Source organism: Impatiens glandulifera, chromosome 1 (genome assembly GCF_907164915.1).
Source record: "Impatiens glandulifera chromosome 1, dImpGla2.1, whole genome shotgun sequence".
NCBI lineage: Eukaryota > Viridiplantae > Streptophyta > Magnoliopsida > Ericales > Balsaminaceae > Impatiens > Impatiens glandulifera.
In genome coordinates, this window is record NC_061862.1 from 30,927,844 (window position 1) to 30,942,236 (window position 14,393).

General features: G+C 30.6%; 1 protein-coding gene across 2 annotated transcripts; it reads right to left on the reverse strand.

The window, feature by feature from the left end:
- Positions 1-1,711: 1,711 nt before the first annotated feature.
- On the reverse strand, positions 1,712-3,882 carry LOC124920300 (peptide chain release factor PrfB3, chloroplastic). 2 transcript variants are annotated; one of them, XM_047460761.1, is made up of 6 exons: positions 3,598-3,882; positions 3,226-3,443; positions 2,942-3,142; positions 2,392-2,604; positions 2,134-2,308; positions 1,712-2,041 (listed from the first exon to the last, which is right to left on the reverse strand). In XM_047460761.1, exons 1-6 carry the CDS (start codon positions 3,764-3,766, stop codon positions 1,764-1,766), a joined length of 1,254 nt encoding a protein of 417 aa, XP_047316717.1. In that variant the 5' UTR covers positions 3,767-3,882; the 3' UTR covers positions 1,712-1,763. The 2 variants fall into 2 exon arrangements, with proteins under 2 accessions (XP_047316717.1, XP_047316718.1); XM_047460762.1 differs by having other exon boundaries at positions 3,226-3,448; positions 3,598-3,734.
- Positions 3,883-14,393: the final 10,511 nt, after the last annotated feature.

A 14,393-nucleotide genomic window follows, 5' to 3' on the forward strand; every position in this document is an offset into this window, starting at 1 on the left:
TTAAAACAATAATTTAAACCAAAATATAAATTAGAATCATAAATAAAAATTAGCAATATCTTAAAAAGTTCTTTTAAAAAAAAATCAAACGCAGTTCAACAACAAAAAAAACAAGTTAACAATTACTTAAGAGTAAGATTATCAAAAATCAAGGGGATGTTGAGGACGATAAATATTATAGTGAGCTCTAAATGTAGCATCGAATCTTGCTGCAATCTTTGTCTTATTTTTCTCCATAACCTCGTATAGAAAAGAGGATCATCGTACCTATCAAACATTTTACGTGTCTTTAGTAAATTCACAGTAAAAATGACATCTATATATAAAGAATCACCCTCTTTCCAACACAAGTTTTTTTTTTGTCTCCTTTTCCATTAATTGATTCAATGTTGGATGATGATTCAACTCGTAAAAACGACCTACAACATTGCTGAACTCATCACCATGTGTATGTATCACAACTTTTGATCTTTTTCAATCAACTTATAGTCGATATGGATTAACTACAAAAATATATAATTGGTATTACTAATAATTAAAAATAAATCATTCAACGTATATTAAAAAATAAAAACAAGAATATTCTCAGATGTTATAATTATATATATATAATTATGAGAAAAAATATGATAAGAAAATATATATATATATATATATATATATATATATATATATATATAAATATATAAATTAAAATTCTATAAACGAATTTAAAATATTATTAACTAATTGGTTAAAATGTTAAAGTTATTATTAGAAATATTGTACATTTATCTATTTTTTAGTTAAAATGTTGAACTTATATTATAATATTACAAATTCAAGACTCGTGTATCACATTTTTTTTTATCTATCATTTCAAGTTTATGGGTGGTTAATTCACAACTCGGCAATCCAGATAATTTAAAATTATATATATATATATATATATTTTATCAATATCTTGCGAAACAAGAAAAGGTTAATCCAACATTCTTTTCTAAATTATTTAGAAATATTTATGAAATATTCTTAACTCAAGATCGATGTTCTTCCGCAACTTTCCAAATAAGAATAGTAGTGCTAGATCAAACACAGGAGGAGGCAGAGGCCGCGGTAAAGTCCGATGCGGATAACCTAATTATGTGCGTGATTCATGAACAACGATGGGAAGTGTGCAATGGTGTTAAAGCAAGACTTGTAGACTATAATCCACGGTCAGAGCTCCAACGACTTTACACAGTATTGTTTAACCACATAACAAATTTGAAACAAGAGGGAATGGTTAGTTGATCTCATTTCCTTATTGATACTTCTGAGTTTTTCCAACCATTGCTGTATTATGATGATGCCGAGAGAAAAAGAGTGCTACAAACTTAAGATATACTCATTCTTATGAAAGATGGGCAATCAATATAATATAATATAATATTATATATATTAACCAATTAAAAAGAAGAAAAAATTGATATATAAATTTAACAATCACAAAAAGTTTAAAAAAAGAGTTTTGAAATCTAATTGACCCAAACAATAAGACAATTTGACAATTCAACCATAAAAAAAAAATCAAGTTTTAATCAACTTAAAACTTATAATGTTCAATAAATTAATTTTATGCAAAACATTAGTGAATTAAAACTTTTTTTTTGTCTCCTATTATTTTATCCATATCCTTTTGTATGTTTCATGTTTATTATCAGACAAACAATAGAGGTTTAAAAACAAAAAATAAAAAGAAAGCACCCACAATCAACTAACAAACAAACATATATATGTTATTATTAGGTCTGTCTGCAATTGATACTAGCTGCAATGAAGTGTTCAAAATTCCCATCTAAAACAAAGTTCAAGTCATTCAATTGGGTACCCGTTTTTACATCTTGTACAATCTTGTTTGGATGAAAAACGTAACGTCTAGCCTGCTCCTCCCATACCCCACCAATTGCATTTCTTTCTACGCTTTTCACGTCCGATAATCCCAGTCCTCTCATAATCACTAGGAGTTTCGCTTTCAGCCTGTTAATTGCCTTCATTTTGTTCGCAAAACAGCTTCTTTCCCCTGAACGTTATCAAAACATTCATCTTAAAACAACTACACATGCAGTTATAATTTCCCTATTAGCAAAGATGAAAGCTTTTTTGGTTTTTTACCTGATGACTTAACCCTTAGACCGGTTGGGAGGTGATGAATGGAAACAGCACTTCCAATATGATTATTCTTTGCCCGTGAAGAAAGCGATGAAATCTCAAGATCCTCGTCATTAATAAGCAGGTCAGGACTCGTCTCTAAAAATAAAGGAATGACATCCACTGCAGCCAAACTAACCTACCAAATATAAGTTCAATCAAAATTTTAGGACATTTAAAAAAAAGTTATGAAGCCAACTTGTCAAATCTTGCTGTATATACCATATGGGGAGAAGATGTCTCTGGAAAACTGCCTATCATGCTGTGAACGCCTCTTTCACCCAAAAGATAGCCATAAGCGTACTTGAATTCGAACTCTATTTCCACCGATTTTATACCACCATCAGCTAGAAGACATTTCTCAACTATTCTTCCTTTAAATCCTTGTTTCTCAGCCCATTTTGTATACATCTTTAGTAGCTTCTCTACCCATATCTGCCAATTACAAATTTAAACATTAAATACAAAACCTGGCCAAATAGTTGTTTCCACATATCAAAAACAAAGATAAAATTTTGAATGTTTCTTTATTTGAAAACATATCCAAATGTGTTGCCACATACCACAGCTAGATACTAATTGTCAAGAATTTCAAAAGAATCAAGTACTTTCCACAAAAAATCTCGACAAGGAGATTGTGACACCCATTTGGAAACACATACTGTTTTTGTGTATGAATCAAATTCTATCCAGATACAAAAACAATAAATTTGTTCCTATGTGAACCTCAAAGCACATTGTTGCAGAATATGTTAATTTGTTTCCTTCAAACCTCTGATTGGAAGCCCATAGTTCCAGCTTCAATCTTCACACAAGCCCCTTCATTATCAAATGGCCCTCTTAGAAGATTAGACAACTCATACTCATCCAACAATTTGCTCACATCTAAAGATGCAGTGTAAGCTTGTCTGAAAAACCCATAATTTATAGCATCCAAATCCACAAGCTGAGTTATCAACTTAGCTTCTTCAGCCTGCACATAAAAGAAACAACAACTTCTTATCAGAAACGGTGATTCCATTTCCTAAATGTTAACTATTATTCAAACATCATTACCTTGTAAGTTAGGTCTTTGAGAGCTTCAACTACTTTAGTACTGTTAGCTAACTTAACAAGAAGGTCACTTGATTGATGTACATTATTCCACAAGTCATGCCCACGTACCCTTTCTTCTTGCTTAATGCGTCTAGCTTCTTCACGCTCTAAAGCCATTGGCGCTAACAATTCAGCTCGGTCAACAGCAGCTTCGATTTTCTTTCTCAATGAGAACATACCTAAACTAGGAGAGACAGACAGTACTGTCACTATAACCCAGCAAATATATTCATCAAATTCCAGCCCACGAACATGGGAAATTGAAAAAATGTATTAATTTTCGTGGGTATGATGGAAAAATAGAAAATTGATAAGAAGGGAAGGCATAATAACCTAGTTCTTTGAAGGCTTTGTCGTTGTCATCGGATAACTGAGTAGCTCGAACTGAGAAGAGTGAAGGACGATGCATTCTGAATGAGAGGGATTTTGATGGTTTCCATTTTGGGGCAAAGGGACCAACTGAATCTATTGCTCCACCACAAACTGGTTCAACAGCCGCCATTTTAGGATGAGAGGCGCGAGAGCTGGATGTTTTTTTGTTTCAAAACCCAAAAACATATGGCCGGCCGCCGCAGGGTTCTTCTACCACACCAATCTCCACCGCCATGATTATGTTGGGACACGTTGTCTGGTTAAATGTGAGCCATTGATTTCATTTTCAAAAATCATTATTTTATAGTCACTTCTAACTTCAATTTACTTTTTACTAAAAGATTTGGAATTTTGTTTTAAAGAATTCAAAATTATTATACTAAAGTAATAATACAAAGCATAAATTTGGTATCAATATTTGAGTAGTAGATGTACTTAGAAAATGAAATTTCTTTCTGTGTATTAAATTCAAACACTATCAAATGTTACTACATCCTTATTGATACTATTCATTAATTATTTCCAAATTTAGCACAGGCCAGATAATTTTTTCAAATTTAACCTTTTGCCCATGAGAAAATACTCTTTTGCCCTTCAATTAAAAAATAACATTTTTTTTTCTTTCCCTTTCTGTTTTCCCTCTCTCTCCTCTTTTCATATTTTCGAAACAAAGCAACCACCATCTTCTTCTTCTTCTCCTCTCCCCCGACGACGAAGCTGAAGGAACCAACGAAGCCACCATCATCATCTTCTTCTTATTCTCCTCTCCTCCTCCGACGAAGCCGAAAGAACCAACGAAGCAACTCAGAACGAAGCCACCACCATCATCTTTTTCTTCTTCTTCTCCTCTCTCCCGACGACTATCCGACCCCCGACGACGGAAAAAAGCAAAACGAACGAATGTTGAGGTTGAGCCCCCGATCTTGTCGCAGACGAATGCGCATCTGTCGCAGTCGTCTGCGACAGATGCACATTCGCCTGCGACAGATGCGTATTCGCCTGCGACAGATGCGCATTCGTCTGCGACAGCCTGCAACAGCCTTCGACATATGCATTTTAAACCCAAAACGATTCAGTCAGCCAATAAACCTAAACATAAACAATAAACACTAAAACCCTAAACCCTAAACCTTCGTTCTTCATTCATTCTAGTCGTTCGTTCTACTTGGATAGTCGTTCGTTGTCTTGGATCGTCGCTCGGTTAGTCGTCGGGGGCTCAGATAGTCGTCGGAGAGGTGGGGTTTGGGGGGTTGGATCGTGTCGTCGTCGGGGGTTTCGGGAAAGAGGAAGAAACTGAAGGCGGTTTCGAAATATGAAAAGAGGAGAGGGAGAGAAGAAACTGAAAGGCAAAAAGGCAAAAAGTCTTTTTTTTATTTTTTTTATTTGAGGGTAAAAAGGTCTTTTACCATAGGCAAAATGTTATATTTAAAAAAATTATTTGGCCTATGTTAAATGTGGAAATAGTCCTATTAGGAGGGTTATTTCGTCAAATTTCCCAATTCCAATCAAATATGAGTTTTTATTAATTTTTAATTAATTTATTTATTTATTAAAATGTTTTTTTTTAATTTAAATTTAACAAAAATAAAATAAATGTTTTTTCTTACTCTAAAAAAATAAAAATACCTAAAATTTGGAAATGTTTGATTCTTGTTCAAACAAGGGGTGTTTTATTTGACCTAAATTAGAATACAACTTCTTTTGCTAATTAGAAGAGGTATATAAAGATAGTAGAGATCATGTTTAGTTTTTTAAAAAAAATACAAAATTAAGTTTAAGTTGTAATAATTAGTAAAAAAATTGATTTAACACGAGGTTCTGTGGTGTAGTGGTTATCACGTCTGCTTTACACGCAGTAGTTCCCCAGTTCGATCCTGGGCAGCATCATTTATTTTTTTTATTTTGTAAAACACATTATGAACAAGTTTGTTTAATAACACACTAATATATACATGTGTTGTTGAACTGAAGTATTATGTGTAAAGATTGATATTCAATCATAATCACTTCTATTATATATATATTTAAAAGTGATTCATCCTAGCTATATATTTTCACTATCACTTTTACTCCATATGCCATATTGCAATCAATTTCTCAACTATAGTTTCTGTCTATATATAGCCTAACAATGAAAGAGTTTAGCCCAATTCAACTCTTAATTACGTCAATTTCTCATTTTGACTTCTGAATAGTCCGGGTGAAAACTATGGTTTGAAATCTGTCTTTTTCAGCCATGTTCGTTAGGGCTGTTGCAGGGAAGACCAAGAGCGTGGGTTCAACCTAACCTAGTTGACTACGGTTGACGGTGGTTTGGTGCTGCTTAACATATTTTTATTTTATTTTTTATAAATAGAATAGAACACCATTAATAATATATAACATTAATTTCGTGCATTTGAACAGATAATAATATAAATAAAATATTATTTATATATAAATATTAATATTGTTCAAATTTAATTAATTTAAAATTAAATTTAGTTTATAAAAATTAAGTTTAATTCAAAATTTTAATGTTAACGTATATTTTAAAATTTATCAAATCTAAAAGAATAAAAATTAATTTATAAGTTTGAAAAACAATTAAAAGAAATGTAGATTTTTCTTAGTTAGAATTAAGTCAATTACACCATTTATCTGTATAGTTACGATAGATCGATCTAGAGATTTTACTTAAAATTGTGTCATACATTTTTCTCTTATCTAAAATAAATGTTAGACGTGCTTTACACTATTATATTTACTCTCACTTCGGTAAACCAACCAGCAAATCTCAATCGACATTTCATCTCGTGACCTCACACATTTTCACACACCTTTTATACTCCGTCAAACCAACCACCAATCCACCCAAACGGCCATATTTTTGTGACTCACACTTTTTCATAGGTCTCTTTATCCATCAGCAAACCACTCACCAATTTTATCGAGACCTCTTGTGACTCACACTTTTTCATATGACTCTATATCTCGTCAACAAATCACCCATCAATCTTAGTTGACCTCTTACCCCCCATTTCAATAAATCAACAACCAATCTTAATCGGCAACCTCGGTCAATCAACATCTAATTCATATACTCGGTCAATCAACATCTCATTCATATATTTTAAACAATTAATATCTAATTTGTTAAAGACCTTTTATATTTACTCTCACTTAGGCAAACCACCCACTAAATCTCAATCTCATCTCATCTCATGACCCCACACACTTATCCCTTGTCAAACCAACCATCAATCCTCATCTTGTGACTCACACGTTTTCATATGCCTCTTTTATCACCTCGATAAACCACATAACAATTTTAGTTGATCTTTATAACTCACACTTTTTCATATGTGTCTTTATCCCACGACCAACAAACCACCCGATCGAATCTCATCTCTTGATATCACACACCTCAATAAACCACCCATCAATTTTAGTTGACCTCTTACCCCTCACTTCAATAAATCAAAAACCAATCTCAATCCACAACCTCAGTAAAAAAAAAATCTAATTCATATACTCGGTCAATCAACATCTAATTCATATACTCGGTCAATCAATATCTCATTCATATATTTTTAACCATTAATATATAATTTGTTAAAGACCTTTTATATTTACTCTCACTTAGGCAAACCACCCACTAAATCTCAATCTCATCTCATCTCATGACCCAACACACTTTCACACATTCATCCATTGTCAAACCATCCATCAATCCTTATCTTGTGACTCACACGTTTTCATGTGCCTCTTTTATCACCTCGATAAACCATATAACAATCATAGTTGATCTCTTATGACTTACACTTTTTCATATGTCTCTTTATTCCAAGACCAACAAACCACCCGATCGAATCTCATCTCTTGATATCACACACCTCAATAAACCACCCATCAATTTTAGTTGACCTCTTACCCCTCACTTCAATAAATCGATAACCAATCTCAATCCACAACCTTAGTCAATCAAATTCTAATTCATATACTCGGTCAATCAACATCTAATTCATATACTCGGTCAATCAACATCTCATTCATATATTTTAACCATTAATATCAAATTTGTTAAAGACCTTTTATATTTACTCTCACTTAGGCAAACCACCCACTAAATCTCAATCGAATCTCATCTCATGACTCCACACACTTTAACACACCTATCCCTTGTCATACCAACCATCAATCCTCATCTTGTCACTCACACATTTTCATATGCATCTTTTATCACATCGATAAATCACATAACAATCTTAGTTGATCTCTTATAACTCACACTTTTTCATATGTCTCTTTATCACACGACTAACAAACCACCCGATCGAATCTCATCTCTTGATATCACACACTTCAATAAACCACCCATTAATTTTAGTTGACCTCTTACCCCTCACTTCAATAAATCAACAACCAATCTCAATTCACAACCTCAGTCAATCAAAATCTAATTCATATACTCGGTCAATCAACATCTAATTCATATACTCGGTCAATAAACATCTCATTCATATATTTTTAACCATTAATATCAAATTTGTTAAAGACCTTTTATATTTACTCTCACTTAAGCAAACCACCCACTAAATCTCAATCGAATCTCATATCATGACTCCACACACTTTAACACACCTATCCCTTGTCAAACCAACCATCAATCCTCATCTTGTGACTCACACGTTTTCATATGCCTCTTTTATCACCTCGATAAACCATATAACAATCTTAGTTGATCTTTATGACTCACACTTTTTCATATGTGTCTTTATCCCACGATCAACAAACCACCCGATCGAATCTCATCTCTTGATATCACACACCTCAATAAACCACCCATTAATTTTAGGTTACCTCTTACCCCTCACTTCAATAAATCGACAACCAATCTCAATCCACAACCTCAGTCAATCAAAATCTAATTCATATACTTGGTCAATCAACATCTAATTCATATACTCGGTCAATAAACATCTCATTCATATTTTTGTAACCATTAATATCAAATTTGTTAAAGACCTTTTATATTTACTCTCACTTAGGAAAACCACCCACTAAATCTCAATTGAATCTCATCTCATGACCCCACACACTTTAACACACATATCCCTTGTCAAACTAACCATCAATCCTTATCTTGTGACACACACGTTTTCATATGACTCTTTTATCACCTCGATAAACCACATAACAATCTTAGTTGATCTCTTATGACTCACACTTTTTCATATGTCTTTTTATTCCACGACCAACAAACCATCTGATCGAATCTCATCTCTTGATATCACACACTTCAATAAACCACCCATCAATTTTAGTTGACTTCTTACCCCTCACTTAAATAAATCGACAACCAATCTCAATCCACAACCTCAGTCAATCAAAATCTAATTCATATACTCGGTCAATCAACATCTAAGTCATATACTCGGTCAATCAACATCTCATTCATTTATTTTGGTTTGTGGCATTCTATGAAGATTTTAACATTGTCCACGAATGTTTCAGCAATTATCTGAGTAGTGAATGAGACATTTTGAATAGTCTGTCTACTACCACAAATATAACAGTTTTCCCTTATGACTTTCGAAAACTCTCTATGAAATCCATAGAAACCAATTCCCAAAATCGATTGGGAATTGTTAAGGACTGTAGTAGACCTTTGTATGCTAAATTATCTGATTTTTTTTGGCACTTCATAGGTCTAGACAAATTCTCTAATATCTTTCAATATCTCGGGTCAAGAGTAGACTATATGTATCTTCTTTTGGGTGACTAGTGTTCCCAAATGGTCATCCTCTGTTCCTAAATGTATTGCTGCAATTAAGATGTTTTGAACTCATTGTTTTTCTTCACTACTAGTCAATCCATTCTCCTCAGTATTCCATCATCATAGGAAAATTTTGGGTGAGTGTTAGTATTTTCATAAATTTCTCAAATAATTTTGGCTATGTTGGGATTACCTTCATAAATTTGTGAATCTGTTTTTGGACAACAAGGTGATATACTGAGACCCCTATTTCCCGCCAAGACAACACATCTACCACTAAGTTAACTTTCCCCTTTTTATATTCCACTATGAAATCATATCCCACTAATTTGTAAAGCCATTTTTTCTGGGTCGTGGTTTATACTCTCTATTCCAATAAATATTTGAAGGTTTCGTGGTCTATCTTTACAATGAACTAATTATACTTGAAATAAGATCTTCATTTCTCCACAACAAAAAGTGAATTTAGCAGCTTCTTCTCGTATGTGGATGATGTTAGCTTCCCTAGTTCAATAGTCTTACTAATAAATGAGACATGACAATTTTCTTGTATTAGCACCGCATCAATTCCAACTCCACTTGTATAAATTTCCACCATAAAATGAATTATGAAGTTATTTATAAATTATTGACGTATATTTTTTTAGAATTTGAATGAGAGAATGTCGTGGCGCAATCTAATTGTCTGAAAAAATAAAATAATTTATCTCTCCTCTCTTTTTCCATCATTCCTTCTCCCCATCCCTTCTCATTTTCTTATTATTTATAAATTCCATATGAATCGTTAAAGACAAAACGTTCAAATTGTGAGATTTTAAAAAAATTAGCTTTAATCAATGCACGGATAAGAATATATATATAATATTATTTATCTATAAATATTTTAGATAAAATTAATATTATTCAAATCTAATTAATTTAAAATTAGTTTTAGTTTGTAAAAATTAAGTTTAATCTTAAACTTAATATTAACATATATTTTATCCCATCGACACCCACTTAACCCCTCAATTGACCATCATCTTGTGACTCACACTTTTTCATATGCATTTTTATCCCCTCGGTAAACCACCATCAATCTTAGTCGACCTCAATTGATGATACACCTCTTATATCTCGTCAAACTCAACCACTAACCCTCTAATTAACTCTCATCTTGTGACTCACACTTTTTTTATATGTCTCTTTATCCTCTCAGCAAACCACCCACTGACCATAATTTTGTGACTCACACTTTTTTATATTCCTCTATCCCTCGACAAACCACTCACAAATCTTAGTCAACCTCTCTTTTAGTCTCACTTCAACAAATCAACAATCAATCCTAATTGATCATAGACCTCTTATCCAACGTCAATCCAACCACTAACCACCACCCGACATCCATCTCGTGACCTCACATTTTCAAATGCTTTCCAAACCAACCCACTAATTCTGACATCACACTCGACAAACCACTCACCACCCGACATTCATCACGTGACCTCACACTTTCAAATGCTTACCAAACCAACCGCTAATTTCTGCCTCACACTTGACAAACCACCCACCACCCGACCTCCATCTCGTGACCTCACATTTTCAAATGCTCGCTAAACCAGCCACTAATTCCAACCTCACACTCGATAAACCACCCACCACCCGACCTCCATCTCGTGACCTCACACTTTTAAATGTTCGCCAAATCAACCACTAATTCTGATTGATTAAAGACATCTTATCCAACGTCAAACCAACCACTAACCACCATCCGACATCCATCTCTTGACCTCACACATTCAAATGCTCGTCAAACCAACCACTAATTTCAACCTCACACTCGACAAACTACCCACCACCCGACCTCCATCTCGTGACCTCACACTTTCAAATGCTCACCAAACTAACCACTAATTCCGACCTCACACTTGAGAAACCACCCACCACTCGACCTGCATATTGTGACCTCACACTTTCAAATGCTCGTCAAACTAACCACTAATTCTAATTGAGCACATACCTCTTATCCAATGTCAAACCAACCACTAACCACCACCTAACCTTCATCTCGTTACCTCACATTTTAAATGCTTGCCAAACTAACCACTAATTCCGACCTCACACTCGACAAACTATCCACCACCCGACCTCCATCTTGTGACCTCACACTTTTAAATGCTCGCCAAACCAACCACTAATTCCAACCTCATACTAGACAAACCACCCACTACCCGACCTTCTCTCGTGACCTCACACTTTCAAATGCTCGCCAAACCAATCACTAATTCCGACCTCACACTCGAAAAACCACCCACCACCCGACCTCCAAAATATAAATTTGCATGTTTTGGGATTTGAATCCTAATCTTAAGTATGAACACTTAAACCGTTAGACCACTTATGATTGTTGAAATAATTTTATTTTTTGTGTATGTATATATATTTTATATTTATTATTAATTAGTTATTTTATATTAATCAAAAAATTATTTATACTATTAAAGAAAATTATATATATATATATATATATATATATATATATATATATATATATATATATATATATATATATGAGAGAAAAAATATATGAGAAAAGATAAAATGTATTTATATAAAATTAATGATGAAAAATATATATAAGATAATTACATCTATTTATATATATAAATTATTGATAAATATATATATATATATATATATATATATATATATATATATATATGATTAGAGAATATATATATAATTAATTAATAATATAGAAAATAATTTGGAAAAAAAATTAGTTATTATTATTTATCATTTATAAAAAAAAACTTTATATATATATATATATATATATATATTATAGTGTTAATATATATAATTAATATAAGATAAAATATATTTATAGTCAAGAATGTATTTTTAAAATTTACATGTTTTACAACTCAAACATTGGTCTTAAGAATGAAATGTGAACACTTTAACCATTAGACCACTTAAGATTCTTAAAATAATTTTATTATTTTGAGTATGTATATGTATTTTATATTTTATTATTAATTAGTTAATTTTAATATTAACCAACAAATTATTTATACTCATAAAGCAAATATTATATATATATATATATATATATATATATATATATATATATATATATTTATTTGATAAGAGAAAAAATGTATGATAAAAAATAAAATATATTTATATAAAATTAATGATAAAAATTAATATAATATATATATAAAGGTTACTACATTTAATATATATATATATATATATATTATTGATAAAAAATATATTTATTTTATATATATATAAATAAAATAAATATGTAATATTATATATAAATATAAAAAGTATGAAGGTATGTGCATTTATAAAAAAAATTGTTTATATATATATAAATAAAATAAATATGTAATATGAAGTTGATGCATTTATAACCAAAAAAAATTGTTTATATATATATAAATAAAACAAATATAAAAATTATGAATGTAGGTGCATTTATAAAAAAAAGTTATTTATATATAACAATAAAATAAATATAAAAATGATAAAGTAGGTGCATTTATAAAACAAAATTGTTTATATATATATATATATATATATATATATATATATATATATATATAATTATATATATATATATATAATTACGAAGGTAGGTGCATTTATAACCAATTTTTTTTTTTATATATATATAAAATAAATATAAAAATTATAAAAATACATACATTTATAAAAAAAAATAAAAAAAAATTATTTATATCTATTTAGATGATATATATATATATATATATATATATATATAATAAGGGAAAATAAAATTGAATTAAGAAAGAGAGAGTAGGAGAGTGGAGAGATGAAAGATGTGATGACGTGGATTGTAATTGATGATGACGTGAATTAATGTGATATTTGTTGACTTTAAACGTCATTATATATATACTGTCCGAAATGCAAATTAACCAAATAAAGATAGACAATTTGACTTTGTATTAATATTTTCAAAACCTTATACAAGGGCCGTAAATGAGCCGAGCCGAGTTCAACTCGATTTAGTATTTATTAGCTCGACTCGAACTCGAGCTCGAACGAGTTTATAAATTTGAGCTTGAACTCGACTCGACTATTTACTTACAAGCTCGACTCGACTCGAAAAGTTTGAATACAAATTAAATTTTCAAACTCAAGCTCGAGCTTAAACTCGAGTTCGAGTTCGAACTCGAACTCAAACACGAACTCGAGCTCGAACTCGAACCAAATTTATTTGCAAAATTAAAATATCAAAGTTTCATACATATTAAACATTTAAAACATGATATTTCAAAATTAAAATATGAAACAATCATAACTATTCAAAATTCAAAATATGATAATTCAAAACATTAAATCACCATTATTAATCAAAATTCTAAATTGTTTGAACATTCAATATATTAATCTTTTTTAATCCATATTCTTTATAACACACGTACATTACATGCATTCAATAATATGAAATGTTTAATTATAATAATAATTAATGTAAAAAATAAATATTAAAAAATAAATATAAAATGAATTAATTGATCTATATAAGCTAATTAACAAATAGTGTTTTTGATTTATTAAGATTTATTAACTCGATAGGTTTTCTATTAAATATTAGTATATATTTGAATTATATGGCTACAAGAATCTAACGTTATAACAAGATTTTAATTTATAGCAAAAATCTATTAATCTTTTTATATATTATAATATATATTATTAATCTTATAAATTATTTTTTTTTATAAAAATAATTAATATATTATATGAGTAATGATAGGGGGAGCGAAAAATTTGTAGCGAATGGGCAGCGAACGCGAACGACGTGGAGTGCTGATTAGACATGCTGACTCATTATTTATTTATTTCTCTTTTATATTTATTAATAATATTCTCTATTTTTTTATTAATTACATTTTCTCCCCTTCTCTCTTAAATAAGACGCATTCAATAAAAATATTCATTTTTTATTATTAAAAAAAACTTAATAATTTATCTC